Source organism: Pempheris klunzingeri, chromosome 22 (assembly GCF_042242105.1).
Source record: "Pempheris klunzingeri isolate RE-2024b chromosome 22, fPemKlu1.hap1, whole genome shotgun sequence".
In the NCBI taxonomy this organism is placed as follows: Eukaryota; Metazoa; Chordata; class Actinopteri; order Acropomatiformes; family Pempheridae; genus Pempheris; species Pempheris klunzingeri.
Window position 1 is genome coordinate 13,437,641 of NC_092033.1, and position 15,677 is coordinate 13,453,317.

General features: G+C 44.0%; 1 protein-coding gene across 1 annotated transcript; it reads left to right on the top strand.

The window, feature by feature from the left end:
- The first annotated feature begins 7,044 nt into the window (after positions 1–7,044).
- On the top strand, positions 7,045–15,677 carry usp44 (ubiquitin specific peptidase 44). The gene is made up of 6 exons (XM_070853516.1): positions 7,045–7,114; positions 9,368–11,077; positions 12,483–12,681; positions 13,802–13,910; positions 14,457–14,707; positions 15,297–15,677. The coding sequence occupies exons 2-6, from the start codon at positions 9,527–9,529 to the stop codon at positions 15,419–15,421; spliced, it is 2,235 nt and encodes a 744-aa protein (XP_070709617.1). The 5' UTR covers positions 7,045–7,114; positions 9,368–9,526; the 3' UTR covers positions 15,422–15,677.

The following is a 15,677-nucleotide window of genomic DNA, read 5'->3' on the forward strand; positions in this document are numbered from 1 at the left end:
TCCCTCTGGTTAATCGTCTTTATATGTGGTAATATTAAAGGATAATTCTAGATTATTACAACTTTGGTCATATTTAAATAGGTTTGGCCATCATTTCTATCAGTTATGATAATGTCGTACTTGCTAAAGTAATTGCTGAGATGTGGGACAGCAACGAAGTCCTATGGGGCCAGAATCACAAGTGGTTAGATGGTTACACAACTAAACCACCTTTTTTAAAGCTGAAACTGAATGTGACCACACACAAATTGTCGGTAATGCTTGCTTAGTGGAGGGGGAAACTACGTGAGTGCACAAGTATGGTGAATCTGTTAAGTTGAACCAGAAATTCGGCCTGTGGACTTTCATGGGAAACTCACAAAGGACTGAAATGACCTACAAGACATAGCTTGACCATAATTTGAAAATTACTAAAAAAAAACCAAAACAAAGGAGCAATTGCAGCTTCCATTTATTTTTATGCATCTACGTAGTTTTGACAAATTGTGATTTGAACAAAGCAAAACATTCAATTATAAAAGTTATGAATTGGAGTGTATTCAACTAAATGGCATTACATCCATTATTCATATTTTTGCAAAAACAACTGCTAGTTAATCTGATTTTGAAATAATCAGTTTGCTCTAAAATGCGTCAGTTGTAATATTTTATACAAAAAAGTTCATAGGTCATGGTTCATGATCAAAGGGACGGTCAGTCACTGTGGTGCATTGGAAACCAATGTGATAACAGTTCGCACACCCAATGATGGTCGTGCTAGCAGATTAGCTCGCTAGCAGTAGCCCTAGTTTGATCATATGACCTTCGCCTTGCAGGTCAATGAATGTACGGACAGTTTAAATAGTAACTTTATAGTTTGCCTTTTAAAGTTTCTCCTCCAAACATGTTTGTTTAAAACCTGTCCCAGTGCAAGAAATGTTGCTACGTTCCTGTACGTCAGCAATTAATTTGGTAAGTCCAACATTAGAAAGCCAACAGAAACACTGATCAAAGCTACAAAAGTCAGACCCAAGTTGTAATAAACCAAACAAATCCTTTCAGAAGTTTCAGCAATCTCATCTTTGTCACTGAAACCTTGTTGCCGAGCAGAAGTGTTCCCAGAACTTAGCTCCAGCTCTCAACAACAGTTGATATAACCGCCCAGGCCTTGAAATACTTCACATAAATTGGACAAAAATATCCTTATCACCTGGCTCTCTTTCTCACACACACACACACACCTCCCGTTCCTCTCTCCGTGTCCCTTCAGATTAAGTCATCCATCACTCTCGCTCCCAAAACACTCTCCCCTACATTCACACAGCGCCACAGAATGTAGACCATAACAGAGAAGGCCGGGGCGAGCACACACACACTCTGTTTGGGTTTTGGCGGCGTGCGTGTTTCCAGCCGCCTCCTCGCCCACTCACTGTGACGTGGTTGGCTGAGAGGTGTGGACACATTCCTGGCGCGTCGAGCAGCGCTCCGCGGCAGGCCGGACTGAAGGTCATTCACCTGTCTGTCGGCCTCGCCTCCTCGCCGAGAGGTGAGCGGGAGTGTATGTTTTTTCACAGCTGTGGCCGGATAGCCTCCCGTACCCGCGTTTCCTCATTCATGGCCTATTCACAGATTGGTGGCAGTGGGGTCACGGCTCCTCCTAGTTTCTGCCAAGCTGTTTCCAGACAGCAGGGGAAGGGGTGAACGAGTGCATACAGGAAGAGGAATGTGACAGGAAGGAATGCCTCAGTGCCAGTTGTGGAAAGTAACTAAGTACATTTACTCACGCACTGTACTTGAGGTACTTGGACTTGAGTATTTGCTTATTAAACGGCTTTAAACTTGTACCCCACTACATATCGGAGGAGAAAAAATACTTCTTACTCCACCAAATGTATTGTAAAGTTGGAGTTACTGGTTACTTACAATACAGTGAAATGTTAAAAGAAATCCAGTAGTTCCCATTGTTTTCAGAACGTGATTCCTCACACAAAAGCAGCAGCTAGTTGGGGCCTCTTGTCACATTACAGATGAAAAGGAAATGCAAATTAAAGCTTGTTTCCACCCGATACTATCGTGCGAATATTAGAAGTTGGTTCATCGAGATAAACCATAAGTGGCGCTAATTCTCCAGTCAGGTATGATTAAATGATTGCAAAAGAAACAGGCACAGTGAGATGATGTAGCCTAAAAAAGAAGAGCGCCAGTCAAACCTGAAGCAGTGGACGTGGTGACGTTTGTTGTTTTTTTGGTTTTTTTTGTCTCTCCACATGCTTTATGTACATCACAATCAACACACAGTCTGTTTTGTGTATATTTTGTGTGTATTGTCTTTGTACTGATGTGTATCCCCAACCTTTCCAACACAACTTTTTTTACAATACTTCGTAATTGAAAATTCTCCAATATTTCGCCAAAAATCGATCCAAAAATGAAAACAAATCTGTGTATCAGAGCTTTGTTTTTTCGTATTTCCTCCCACATTAATCATCTCATGACATCTGAGATTTCTGATATGACCATTTAGAGGGGGCCCGACTCCTCGGTTGGGAACCACTGAGCTTACTGTATATAAAGTAGCTAAAACAAGCCCCACCTCGAGCAGCTCCGACAGTAAAATTCTGCTTACAGTGCAGACCTCCAGGTTATTCTGGGAAGGAGGTGCTTTATGTGGTGGGAACTGGCCTTGAAGCGTAGACGCAACAGGGAGCTGCAAACATATGCACTCCTGCAGCTGAACCATGGACCTGCACTCTCTCTCTCTCTCTCTCTCTCTCTCTCTCTCTCTCTCACTCTCTTTCTCACTATCTCTCTTGCTCACTCGCCCACTCATTGTCCCCAGATTGACTGGCCATTCTCAGCCTGTGATGGAGATGTCCTGTGGGGGGTTGCATGGTGTGGGAAACTAGTTGATGAATGAGTGTTTGGCATGCTTGCACAGATGCATAGTTTGCTCCTGTATAGTTTATGTGTGTGTGTGTTATTATAGTAATGGCGAATGCATGCATGTGTGTGTATGCGTGTGTGTGCGTGCCTGTATGAACACAATGCTTCGCTTGTGTTGCTATAGAATGGAGTTATGGCCTTTGTCCTGTCAGCATTCTTGTGTTGCTATTGGCCTCGGAGTGTATGGCAGCTCCCGCAGGCTTAGGGACAATAACACCCCCCCCACCCACCCAACCTTCCCCTCCTCTCGCTGGGAGTCACAATACCCCTCTTCGGCAGCACCCATCACCCTGAGACAGACGCCCCGAATCTGGCTTGCTATGGGTGTCACACCGCTACCAGCACCCAGAGGTCCAGAGGAGGGCAGGAGGAAAATAAAAGCAGAAAATATAGGAAGAGGGGGTTTCTTCTCGGGAATATGGTCGGAGGAAGTGTGTGCTGGATAAGTGAGTCATGTGGTCGGTATTATCCCATCAGCTGTGATTCACTTACAGAGGAAACAAGAAGATTATGGCACAGAAACCAGACTGAAAGTCCTTCACCTGAAAATATACCAGCTCTGTCCTCAGAAACCATCCATGCTCTTTGGTTTTTTTGACTTAATTGCAGACAAGAACACACACATGCATGCACACACGCATCAGGAATTTGTGTCTACCTGAAGAGCATCAGAGCAAGCCAGAACAGGGAGGGCAATGTTGACATAGCTGAGTGATTGAGACGCTACTGCTGATTATTATATAGCCATGCAAACAAGGACCTGATGTCATCACAACAGGCAGTTATGGAGGAAAAATAGGCACTCATGACAAGTTGGGAACACTCTTTAAAAAACAGATTAGTCATCAGAAGCAGAAGCCAACAAGGAACATTCAGCCCCACCAAGCAGAGCAGGCGGGCCGCAGGTCTTCAAGCACTGCAAAATTACAGGAGATGTGTTTGTTTACAGGCTGTAGAGAATTTCCTCTGGCTTCACCGGCACCTGTGTTTTCACCTGCCACAAAACCACCACCGTATCCAGCTGCGTTAACACCACCATGAAACCACCGGAATGGCTTCCTTTCACTGAAATTATCAACCACCTTTCAATGAAAAAAGGTTGCAAAGCTGCATGTTTTGCTGTGTGTGTTCATGGATGTCTATTCTTATGAGGTCCAGGTGATAAAAACCCTTTCAAAGTTTGTACTTTTATAAGAGGCGAGTACAATATTAGGACTTGGGTTTGTGGTTTAGATATTGTATGCACCAATGAGGATTTATTTACAATGATGTGTAAGATTCTCCTTCTACTTGGGGAAATATGCATGTTCATTCTTTAGTAGAAGGCTAGATGAAAAGATTGATACCACAGTAGCTTAGCTTAGTTTAGCTTAGCATAATGACTGGAAACTGTGGGAGCCAGCGAGTCTGGTTCTGTCCAAAAGTAACAAAATCTGCCCTCCAGCACCTCTAAAGCTCACCTAACACGTTAATCTCAATTGTTTTAATCCTTCTAAAAACCGACGAGCTGTAGTTTTGGGCCCCTCCATTTCTTGGGCTGGTGCATTGAGTTGCTGGAGTCTCTGCTGGTTGCCCATTAACCTCACAGAAACAAGACTTCAGAAAACAAATATGCATAGTTCACAAAATCTCTAACTAATCTTTTAAAGCTTTTTTGGGTGGCTATAGGTTTTGTCTTTACGCAATGAGAAAGAATAGTGTAACTGTTTAAAGGTGTTGTGTGGAGTTTTCAGGTCTCATCATAACACCATTAGTGTGTCCTTTAGGTCTAATATGGCTATTTAAAGAATTTAAATTGTGATGCATTTACCTCCATGTTTAATGTTAACAGTCATCTTTCGTCACACGTGACTGCCGTCGACTGTTGATCAGTGTAAAACTCACTGATCAACAGCAACCATGTCTTTTTCATTAGCACTGATGGTGGTCACAAACATTTAATTGTGTGAATTTGTCAGATTTCTACTTTAAATCAAAAGATAGAAGGTAGTGAATCGTATTTCATAAGGTCCTCAGAAGTACAGTAACAGAAAAAATGTGTGTATATGCTCTCTCTCGCACACACACACACAGAGTGCAGATGAAAAGAGGACGGGGAGGGAGAGTTAGCATGTGTGGACACGAAGACGGTGAAGGCCCGGGGACATAGAGGGAGAAAAACATTAGAGGTGATTCACAGGCATCGCATGGCACATCAACACATACCTCTTCCTCTAAGTCACTCCCAAACGCCCCCTAATCCCTCTCACACAAACCTCTGCTCCATTGACAGACACACAGTCACATAAAAACACACTCTTATTACCACACTAGCCCCGCTCAGTGGGGCTTTAAGAAGGCTTGTATGGATAATCAGTACATGAGAGGGATTCCTCACATGCAGTCACGGTGTTGAGATTAAAAGTCCTCCCTCAGGCACTATTTCCTGAATTAAAATCAGCTCTTCCTTTTATTCTCTCATTGGGATGCTTACCTAATGTGAAATCACTGTAATATTTACTCAAGGATTTACAATGTTATAATAACAACACTGTATAAACTCTCATTCGCTTCTCTGTTTCCTGTATACTGACACAATCTATCATGTATTGATTATGTCTTTCCCTGTCATGGTTGTTGGGACAGAGATGTGAATCCACACCAGCAGACAGTAATGTGTTGTTGTCTTGTGAAAACACTGATAGGATCTACACGGTGAGTACCACCAGCCCCCACTAACCAGCATGAAGAGCTACACCTGCATCCCACACCAGCACACGAGACATTAAAATACCTCCTAAAGGTACAACCGCAGGGCCAGAGGCCAACAGATGATAAACACATTTGTTATCCATGAGAGAAGGGGCTGTTCAGGGTGAAAGGCAGCAAAATTTAGATCTTTTACTCAAGCAAAAGTAGTAGTACTAACCAGTACAGATACTCTATTATCTTGCATTGAAATTGTCAACAACAAAATATGCTACAAAAGTAAAATTGTCTGTGTAATTTTTCCTTTTCATCTTGTTATAATAATAATATTTTATGAGTGGATTATTATTGCTGATTATTATTGAGGACTTTAGTGATCATGGTGGAGCAGCTTTTGAGTATCTTATAAACTTTTGGGTAGTTTAATCTATAGCAATGCATCATTTTATTACACCAGATAATATGTAGTGGAGTAAAAGTACATTCCCCTGTCAAATGTAGTGCAGTAGAAGAACCAAATAGCAGAAAATTAGGATACCAAAGTAAAGTACTAGTACTTTAAATACGCAAGTATAGGACAGTCAAGGACTGTCTTTAAGTACAATGTTGTGGTACTTTACTTGAATATTTTCATTTTCTATAAATATATGTCAGTACACTGAGTTTTTGCTGTATTTATTTGACAGCTGGAGTTACTTTGCAGAATAAAGACTTTACAAACAAACATATAACCAACATAAATTTCTACAGTGGAGACTTCCAAAAACGTATAGATAAAACTATTATCATAAGCTCCACCTTGGTCAGCTACAACATTAAAATGCTGCTTACACATCGATGAATTTGGAAGAATAATCAAATAATAAAACACATGGTATAATACTTAAATAAAGCCCATCCTGAGAGAGAGAGAGAGAGAGAGAGAGAGAGAGAGAGACTGGTCTGGCAGCACCGCCTCATGGAGCGGACTGAAAATGGTGCAACACTTCTCTCTAGTGGTGTCAAATTGCATGACTTGTACTTCTCAGTGCAAAGCAGTGATTTGTCCAGTCCCTCCTTGGCTTGTTGATTACTGTGATGAAAACTGATACTGTGGCACAATAAACAACAACAACTAACAACACTATAAACAGCCCGATGCGATAACTGACAGGAACACTTAAAGACAAATAGAAAAACACTTCAACTATAATGAAGCTACAGTCTGACATTAAACTAATATACTGAGAACTGAAAACAGTAGAATGAACTTTAATAAATACACATAAATTGGTCTAATAGAAGATAATTGAACGTCTTCACCCTCCTCCTCCTCCTCATAATCATCATCATCATCATCAACAACAACAACAACATCAACAACAACAATAACAACAACAACAACAACAACAACAACAACGTCACGTATCGAGGACGCGCTCGAGCCGACACCACGCGACAGGGACTGACAAGATGGCGATCATTTTAGAAACAGAGGAGTTACTGCCGTGAGGGAGAGGCTTGGGTATGTTGTTTTCTTTACTCTAGTAGTCATTCACCTTAAATGTGTAACAGTGTCGCCGATGGTACGTCTGTCCTTGTCTGAACGAGCCCGGCAGGTTGGTTTTAAAGCCGCCGGGAGCTGACCTCCGGCTAACGCACCAACTTGTTAGGATTATCGGTGTTAGCTGGCAGGCTAATGCTAGGTAGCATGCTCGGCTAATGTTAGCCGGGCAGCTAGGGCTCCCTAATCTCTTGAATAAGCAAAATAAAAACAAAAGAGCTAACACAAGTCTGCGCTCTACCTGTAGTTTAAGCTATTTCAGACAGAGGTTTTATTTGTGTTTTTATTCCTTTGTGTTTCGTTGCAGTGTGTTGTAATCACCACTTCACACAGCTGTATTAATTGCACGGTAGCTAGGGCTAGCTAACCTTAGCCGGGGATGTAACGTTACTCTAAAGTTGGGCTGTTTCTACCCTCCGTACCGCGCGTCTCGTTTTGCTATTTTGCCGCACATTTGTAGCAAAGATAGACGAGCTTATACTGTTGTGGTCGGACTTATTTAACCCGTTTTAACATAAGGCAGCGGGGTGTTGAGCCACTTCAGACCACGCAGTCACAAGGACAAACCAGGCGAAGCGCGCTAACTTGGTGATAAAACTTCGGTGACATTAGAAACTCTGTCACAACTCTCCCAAGAAGTCTTCACACAGTTTGCTTTATCAGGCGTCACTCTTTTCCACACATTAAGTCAGTGTCTTTATTCCCTAAAGCTGTCTTGAGATTAGTGTAATTTATAATGTGGATAATCCCCGGCGAGTCCCTGATGTGGACATTGGAGTTAAGGTTACTGACTAACTAGAGCGATAACAAGCCGCCACGTTATTCTTGATTACTCCTCATGATGCTGTCATGAATCAGTGAGCAAGGATTTCATGCTCCACGATTTAACATCACTTTAGGTTTGTTACCAACTCCACACGGTTTGTCTTGGATCCTTGACAGCACTGATATTTTATTTATATCACAGCGGCTGCTCACTCTCGTGGCAGCACAATGTGATAAACACGTAGTGAATAAAAACGCCCACTCCCACAATATAACTGGTAAACAAACGCCTGCTTTGACTTGAATGCTTTTAGCTTGTTTTGCTTTTTTAAAGCGATTAATGGAGTAATGGTATAATACAGCAGAAAGAAAGAAAACATTTCTGAAGTATGAAACCTCAACGTTTCCTTTCCCTCCTGTCTTCCCTGTGCTCTAGTCTCTGCACTATTTTCCCTCTCTGTTACCTAAGCCATTTCCCTTGGTTTCCACTCTTCCACACTTCCCCAGAAAAGGTAGTCCTGTACCCAAACAAAGGGTGCACCACTTTGTAAGCTCAGTCCCCCTTTTGTTGGATAATCTTACTTCTTTGACCTCGGTGGGGGGGTGGGTTGATGGGGCTCAGCCCACTCACGGATCCCCACTTTCCCAGCTGAGGTACACCAACCCCCAGGGATGTGAAAAGAAGCCAGAGGAGTTAAAGTGGAGACCGATTGTTGGGTTTTGGGTTGAGTATCGTGGTTCCCTTCTCTTTAAACTAAAGTACAACCCATTGTTCAGTTAGTGTTTTTGAAAAACTCTCCAGCAGTTGCAATCTTAACAATAACAAAGAAAGTCTTGGAGCGTCTGTGCCGCTTATTAGCTGTTCATGACATTAGAAAGTGTTGATATAGGAAAATATATTCAAATCCCTGTGAGGCTGCCGTCACTGCCTCCTGAGTTTTTATTTCTTCGTTGCTATTTCTGGAAAAGCTCAAAGGTTTGTCTCATTGATGGGTCTACGTCCAGATTCAATGCAACAGCCCATGTTAATTTACACACCTTTCTGTTTTTCAGTGGACGTGCCTGGCAACACTCAGTGCTGTCATATTTATCAACCAGTTATTTTATTGTGGGCCTGTGTCTCTGTTAGGAAATGTTTTAATCTGCTTGCCACCTGGCAGGTTGCCACAGTTTACTGTGTGTCACTATGGCCTCATAAAACATTGGAGGTTAGATGTAGTGACTTTGAAGTAGTAATGTTATTGCATGGTTAGATGTGTTTCCAGGAAAACAACAGGATGGCATGATAAAAAAAAAAAAAAAAATACACCAAATGTGTGTCCAAAAGCCATTTTAAATTATTTAGGTCTAACTCTCTGTTTTGAAGGTCAGGTGTTAATCTTCCTGAATTATTTTCCTCATTCCATTTATTCATCTAGACTAACCAGATCTCTTTTCTTCCCCCTCTAGCCACCACCATGCCCTGGGAGGGTCCCATTTCTTGGCTCACCATGGTTACCTTGGTGATATGAAGCCAGCGTGAAACCTTGACACACACACACAGACTCACACACAGACGGTCAGTTATTGACTGAAAAAGCCAGCCAGCTCAGCAGGCAGGCGTGTGTAATGGACAGGTGTAAGCATGTGGGGCGGCTGCGGCTAGCCCCAGACCACTCCATCCTCAACCCCCAGAAGTGGCACTGCGTAGACTGCAACACCACCGAGTCTATATGGGCCTGCCTTGGCTGTGCTCATGTGGCGTGCGGGCGCTACATCGAGGAACACGCCCTGCAGCACTTCCAGCAGCAGGGCCACCCGCTGGCTATCGAGGTTAATGAACTTTATGTTTTTTGTTACTTGTGTGACGACTATGTCCTGAATGATAACGCCACTGGAGACCTGAAGCTGCTTCGTAGTACTCTCAGCGCCATCCAGAGCCAGCGCTATGAGGTTACCACCCGCAGTGGGCGCACCCTCCGCTCTGCTAGCGCCGCCCCTGATGCCGTCATACCATCTGGTGCCCGTGAGCTGCAGCTGAGGGATGAGGACAGGATGTTTACTGCACTTTGGCATCGGCGCAGAGCGCTTATGGGACGTGTCTTCCGCTTCTGGTTTGGATTGACTGAATGTGGAAAGAAGCGGGAAGAAGAAGAGAGAAAGAGGGAGGAGGAGGAGGAGCAGAAAAGGGAGGCAAAGGAGAGGCGGCGGGCTCTAAAGAGGCAGCTACAGGAGGAGCTGGAGAATGCCCCTCTCAGGAAGAGTCGACGGTTACGTAGGAAGAGCCAGAGAGTTGCAGATGCAGCAGTCACAACGCCATCTCGGAGGGCATGCAACAAGACAAAAACCCCTGTGCCCCCATCTCTCACCCGCAGGCCAAGGACTCAAAGCCCTGCTGCTGTTACCCCCAAGAAAGCTGTGCGGACGAAAAAGGCCCAAACAACCCCCAAACCCAGGAGCCGTTCTTCTAGCACCAAATCTAAGCCTAAAATGTCCTCAGCAACCCCCCGCTCTGCCCAAACACCTGTTCGTCGCAAGCAGAGTACCAAACAGGGTGGCTCACCCTTCAAATGGCGTCCCACGGTCACTCCTGGAGTGACAGGCCTGAGGAACTTAGGCAACACCTGTTATATGAACTCCATCCTGCAGGTGCTGAGTCACCTGCATGTCTTCAGGGAGTGCTTTCTGCGCCTGGATCTCACACAGGCACTGGAGCTACTGGCTTCTGCCGTCCAAGGTCAGCTGACGGGGAAGTCCTCTTCCCAGTCTCCCCTGACCCAAAGGAAGGGGTTCCAGGCCAGCTCAGGCTCTGGAGCAGGACTGAGTGGTGGGGCCTCACGGGCCCGCAGCATGGAGCTGATACAACCCAAAGAGCCCAGCTCGAAGCACATCTCTCTCTGCCACGAGCTACACACCTTGTTCCAGGTTATGTGGTCTGGCAAGTGGGCGCTGGTATCGCCTTTTGCCATGCTGCACTCGGTGTGGCAGCTGATCCCGGCGTTCAGGGGCTACGCTCAGCAGGATGCTCAGGAGTTCCTGTGTGAGCTGCTGGACAAGGTGCAGCACGAGCTGGAGAGCACCGGCAAGCACACAACCACAGCAGGAGTCCCACAGAAACGACTCATCAAGCAGGTGCTCAGCGTGGTCAACACCATCTTTCATGGCCAGCTCCTCAGCCAGGTACGATACACACACACTCAAACCAGCAGTAACCTTTACTTAATCATATGCAAACTCAGCAGTGGTCATTAGCTACATCTGACTCACTCACCATGATGCCTGCTCACACGCACCCACTCAGATCTGCCCACACACATTGATAATTCATAAACAGTCATCAGCTCTGACTGTGTCATTATTCATAATTCAGTTTGAATTGGCCTTGATGGATTCATCTGTCATTTTAGATCCTTAAGCGGAGGTTAAGCTTGATCTGTTGATTGGATAAAACAAGACAATTGAGGGAATCACCTGAGCATTATTTTTTGCCATTTCATGAACTTCATGAATCGATAATGAAAATAATTATCAGTTGCAGACCTAATCCTGGCTATTGTTATAGTGCAAATTTTATTATTAATAATTGCATCTGTGCTTCTGAAGTTACAAATAAAGTTGTTTATCATCTATTCATCGTAGCTGCTCGGCCAATCAGTCCTTAAAATCACCCCTAAAGCACATACTATAGGTGTTGGCATACTGCCTGTATTTATGTCTTCTGTGGGGGTATCTTAAATTGTGTAAAATTGAAGAGTCCCACTTCATCCTCTCAAGAATAAGCAGAAGGACCCACTTCTTAAAATAAGAATTGTACATTGTGGTTTTTCATGTGTTTCATTTGAGCAGAGCAGCTAATGACAACGTTGACTATTTGCAGTCAGCATCGCTTCACGTAGCTGATTAATGGAGAGAGTTGCAGAGAGTTAGGATGAGGAGGAGATTAGAGTCTACTTGTGGAGGCTGAGCACACACTGTGACACCTGCTCTTTGCTGAATAAAGGGCTGTGTGTCTGTGATGCTGCTTTCACATGGATTCAGGCAGACGGTAGACGGCAAACCAGATATCAATTTAGCGGACGAGAGCAGGACCGTAAATTTAGGTGAGGCCGACAGAGAATACTGGCAACTTAGACGCCATTGCCATCCAAAGATTAAATGTCTTAACTTTTTGTTATGTAGCTCCCTCGTCCAACATGGGCCATCTGTACTACGGCAAACTAATGATTTAAGCTATATGCATTATAATAATAATTATTTGAAATACGGTTAAAATAGTTCTATGTACAATATTTAATTCATTTTTTTGGTAACAGTACATCACTGTAGCAACATATCGTCATGCGTGTTTTGTTTTGCAGTCCTCCATACTGTCGAGAAAGTGTTGTCTGTCTGCCTGAATCCATGTGAATGCAGCAGGAGGGTTTTGGGGTATCTCGCCTCGTGGCTAGCAACAACAGCACTGACTCTTTGTATTGTGTATGAAAATAAAGCACGCCATCATTGTGTATTGTAGGTGTTTTACAGTTTTGAGACAGCGTACAGAGATGCAGGATTTATTCGATCTTTCCCCTCGCTCTATGTGCAGGTGACGTGCCTGGCCTGTGACCATCGCTCAAACACCGTGGAGCCTTTCTGGGATCTGTCGCTGGAGTTCCCAGAGCGCTATCACAGTAACAGCAGGGAGTCAGCTGCTCAGGCTTCGTGCCATTTGACCGAAATGCTGGCCAAGTTCACAGAGACTGAAGCACTGGAGGGAAACATCTATGCCTGTGACCACTGTAACTGTGAGTTAAATAATGTAAACACACACACACACTTTATCTTTTCGCTGAGAGACTGGACAATGATACTAACATATTTACATCTGGCACTGATATGAATCTGAAATGCTGGCTGTAGCTTGGTCTATCTTTTGTGTTCCCTTCCCAGTCATTGTATTAAGCCAAGTCTAAACATGTCCTGGACCCGTTTTTTTTGTGAACAGAGATTAAAGTGATAGTGATCTTCTCATCTAAGTCTGTTTACCCAAAATGTTGGATGCTCATTGAAAACATTTCAAGCAAATACTGAGATGTGCAGTTGGTCCCCGGCCTCATTTTAAGAAATGAATGTCAAGGAGTAGTGAGTAGTAAACATCCCTGTTATTATGGTTTGTATGTCATAAAATAAAACGTTGCTAAAATTTCTGTCACAGAAAATATTTACTCATTTGTCATTTGAACAGAGCAGAATCAAAGTTATAGATATTTAGAGATATCCTGAGCACAACTGTGCATATTGTGATGGAATGTACTGACTAAAATGAATCAAAAGCTGATTTTTTTACTATGTTGAAGTGTTTTGTCCATCTCAGCCTGTTGTGTGTTGCAGCATTTATGTCCTTTCTGACAGCATTTCTGTGTAAATGTAAAAAAATTATTGGACCCTGGCAAAATACACAGATTCACTAGAATCAGATGCTAATGAATCTCTCCTCTGTTTTTCTAATTGTCAAAGATCAGAAAACATTTAGCTAGCAGCTTGTAATATCTAGCCGGTGCTGTCAAAAGACAAATGTTGATGGCGGCAGGTCGTATGAGCTGTCACTGATCAACAATAACTCTGTGGGTAGCTTGGTAACAGACAAACATTAAACTTATCTGTCCGGGTAAAGTGCTCTCTGGAAGCTGGTGTCTGTGCTCTGGTTTGTAAGGGAAGACGCTCCTCTTTGTAACACCGCCGCACAACCACAAGTGGACATTTTGTAGTTCTAACAGAGTGATACATCTCCTCTGTAGCTGGTAGCGTGACAAGAATCACTTTTACTCCGTTAAACTTTCTCTCACATCAATAACTTAAACTTGTAAACTGAACAGTTTGGAATCACGTTTGAACTGTGTGTCAACTCTCTTCTCTTGTGTGCAGCTGCTCGACGGCGGACCTCCTCCAAGCCACTCCTCCTGACCGAAGCACAGAAACAGCTGATGGTCCATAAACTGCCTCAGGTCCTGCGGCTTCACCTCAAACGCTTCAGGTATGAGGGTGAAACATCAACATCTGCAGCAGCTCACTACCTCAGCTCAGCTACTACTTTTTATATGCTAATGGATGCTGGATGATTTCTACCAGCTGCCATGTTTTTAGCTGAAGACACAACATGAATCATATGATTAATGCTTCTTATGTTTGTTTTATTTTCTCCCTAAAACGACTTCCTTGCACTCTGTTGCCGCTGACAGTCACAAGTCAGGAAGCAAAGCAGTCTGTTGCCAAAATGTGGTGCCAAAAGGCTTTCATCAACTGACAGATGACATGAAATAAATTTCCCAGTTGGAAAACTACAATATAATGACAGGCACAAGGAAACATTGATCTAAAATGATGGAAACTATTGCATAAAAAGCAAATGGAGCATGACACTAGCTGTTTGCTGTTGACACCAGTTTAAAGGTCTTTGGTTAGTACTAACTACAGCTGAAACACTGAAGGTAAAAAAAATCCCCCCATAGGCTGAGAATTGTCACTGTGGACCAATAGCTCATTGTCTGACCTGCTTTTCCGCCTTGTGATTGGTCCTCAGGTGGTCTGGGCGGAACCACCGGGAGAAGATCGGAGTCCACGTCAGCTTCGACCAGCTTCTCAACATGGAGCCCTACTGCTGCCGAGAGCCCTCGCCCAAGGGTGTGCCCTGCTCCAGTCCCAGCAGCCCCAGCTCTACGGGCTCCCCGCGCCCCAAGCACTTCCTCTACGACCTCTCCGCTGTGGTGATGCATCATGGGAAGGGCTTCGGCTCTGGCCACTACACGTCCTACTGCTACAACACAGAGGGAGGTGAGTATAGCACACAGCAGGACTTAGCTGCAGTGAGTCTCAGTAGACGCGTACCTTTGTTGGAAACATGTTTGAGTGGCACGTTTTACACAGTAAAATAACTAGACTATATAATAACTGGATCCAGTTTAGCTGTAAACTCCTGGTGGTTTTACTGAAGGGGTCTCTGATGATGGATGGGAGCCACCTAGTTGACAACATCCCTTTCATACAACTCTGTGCTTGTTGAACAGGCGTTTTGATGAATTACTCTCATTACCTATTTACACCCAAAGGCTTTAAACTTTGTTCCACTTCAGAGCTCAAGACCGAAACAAAGACACAGCTGTACATAGGTGCCCACAAACCAGGATACTGTTGGAATCCCCCAAACAGGGATATGAATAACCTAACGATGTAAACTGGGATGCACTGAGTGGTACACCTGATGTTGAGAGAACTGAGCTTGTGATTGTAAAATTGGTGGAATGCCCCTTTAAGCCTCTAAGCATGTTTCCCTAATGATTCCCGTCCGTTCAGACTGATGCTGTTGCTTCTGTGCTCCCTCCAGCCTTCATATTAAGCAGCCTCTCCGTGTTTCCTCCTGCAGGCTTCTGGGTTCACTGTAACGACTCTAAGCTGAATGTGTGTTCAGTGGAGGAGGTGTGTCGCGCTCAGGCCTACATCCTCTTCTACACACAACGAGTAACTCAGGACAAAGACCGGCCGCTATAGGACCACAACCCCCCTCCTCCTCCTCCTCCTCCTGCTCCGCTGCAGCCCGACCACTCAGCGAGAAGATATCAGCACAGCCCCACCTGTCACTCTTCCTCTCCTCCCTCTCTTTCTACGGGCATTTTATATCCTGGGAGGATGGGTCTTTTAATCTATTTTTCTAAATAAGGAAAAAAAGAGAGGAAGGACTCCTTTTTAAAACCTGGTTCTGCTTTGTGAACTTCTTGTATATGGTGTTTATATGTAGGTATTTTTT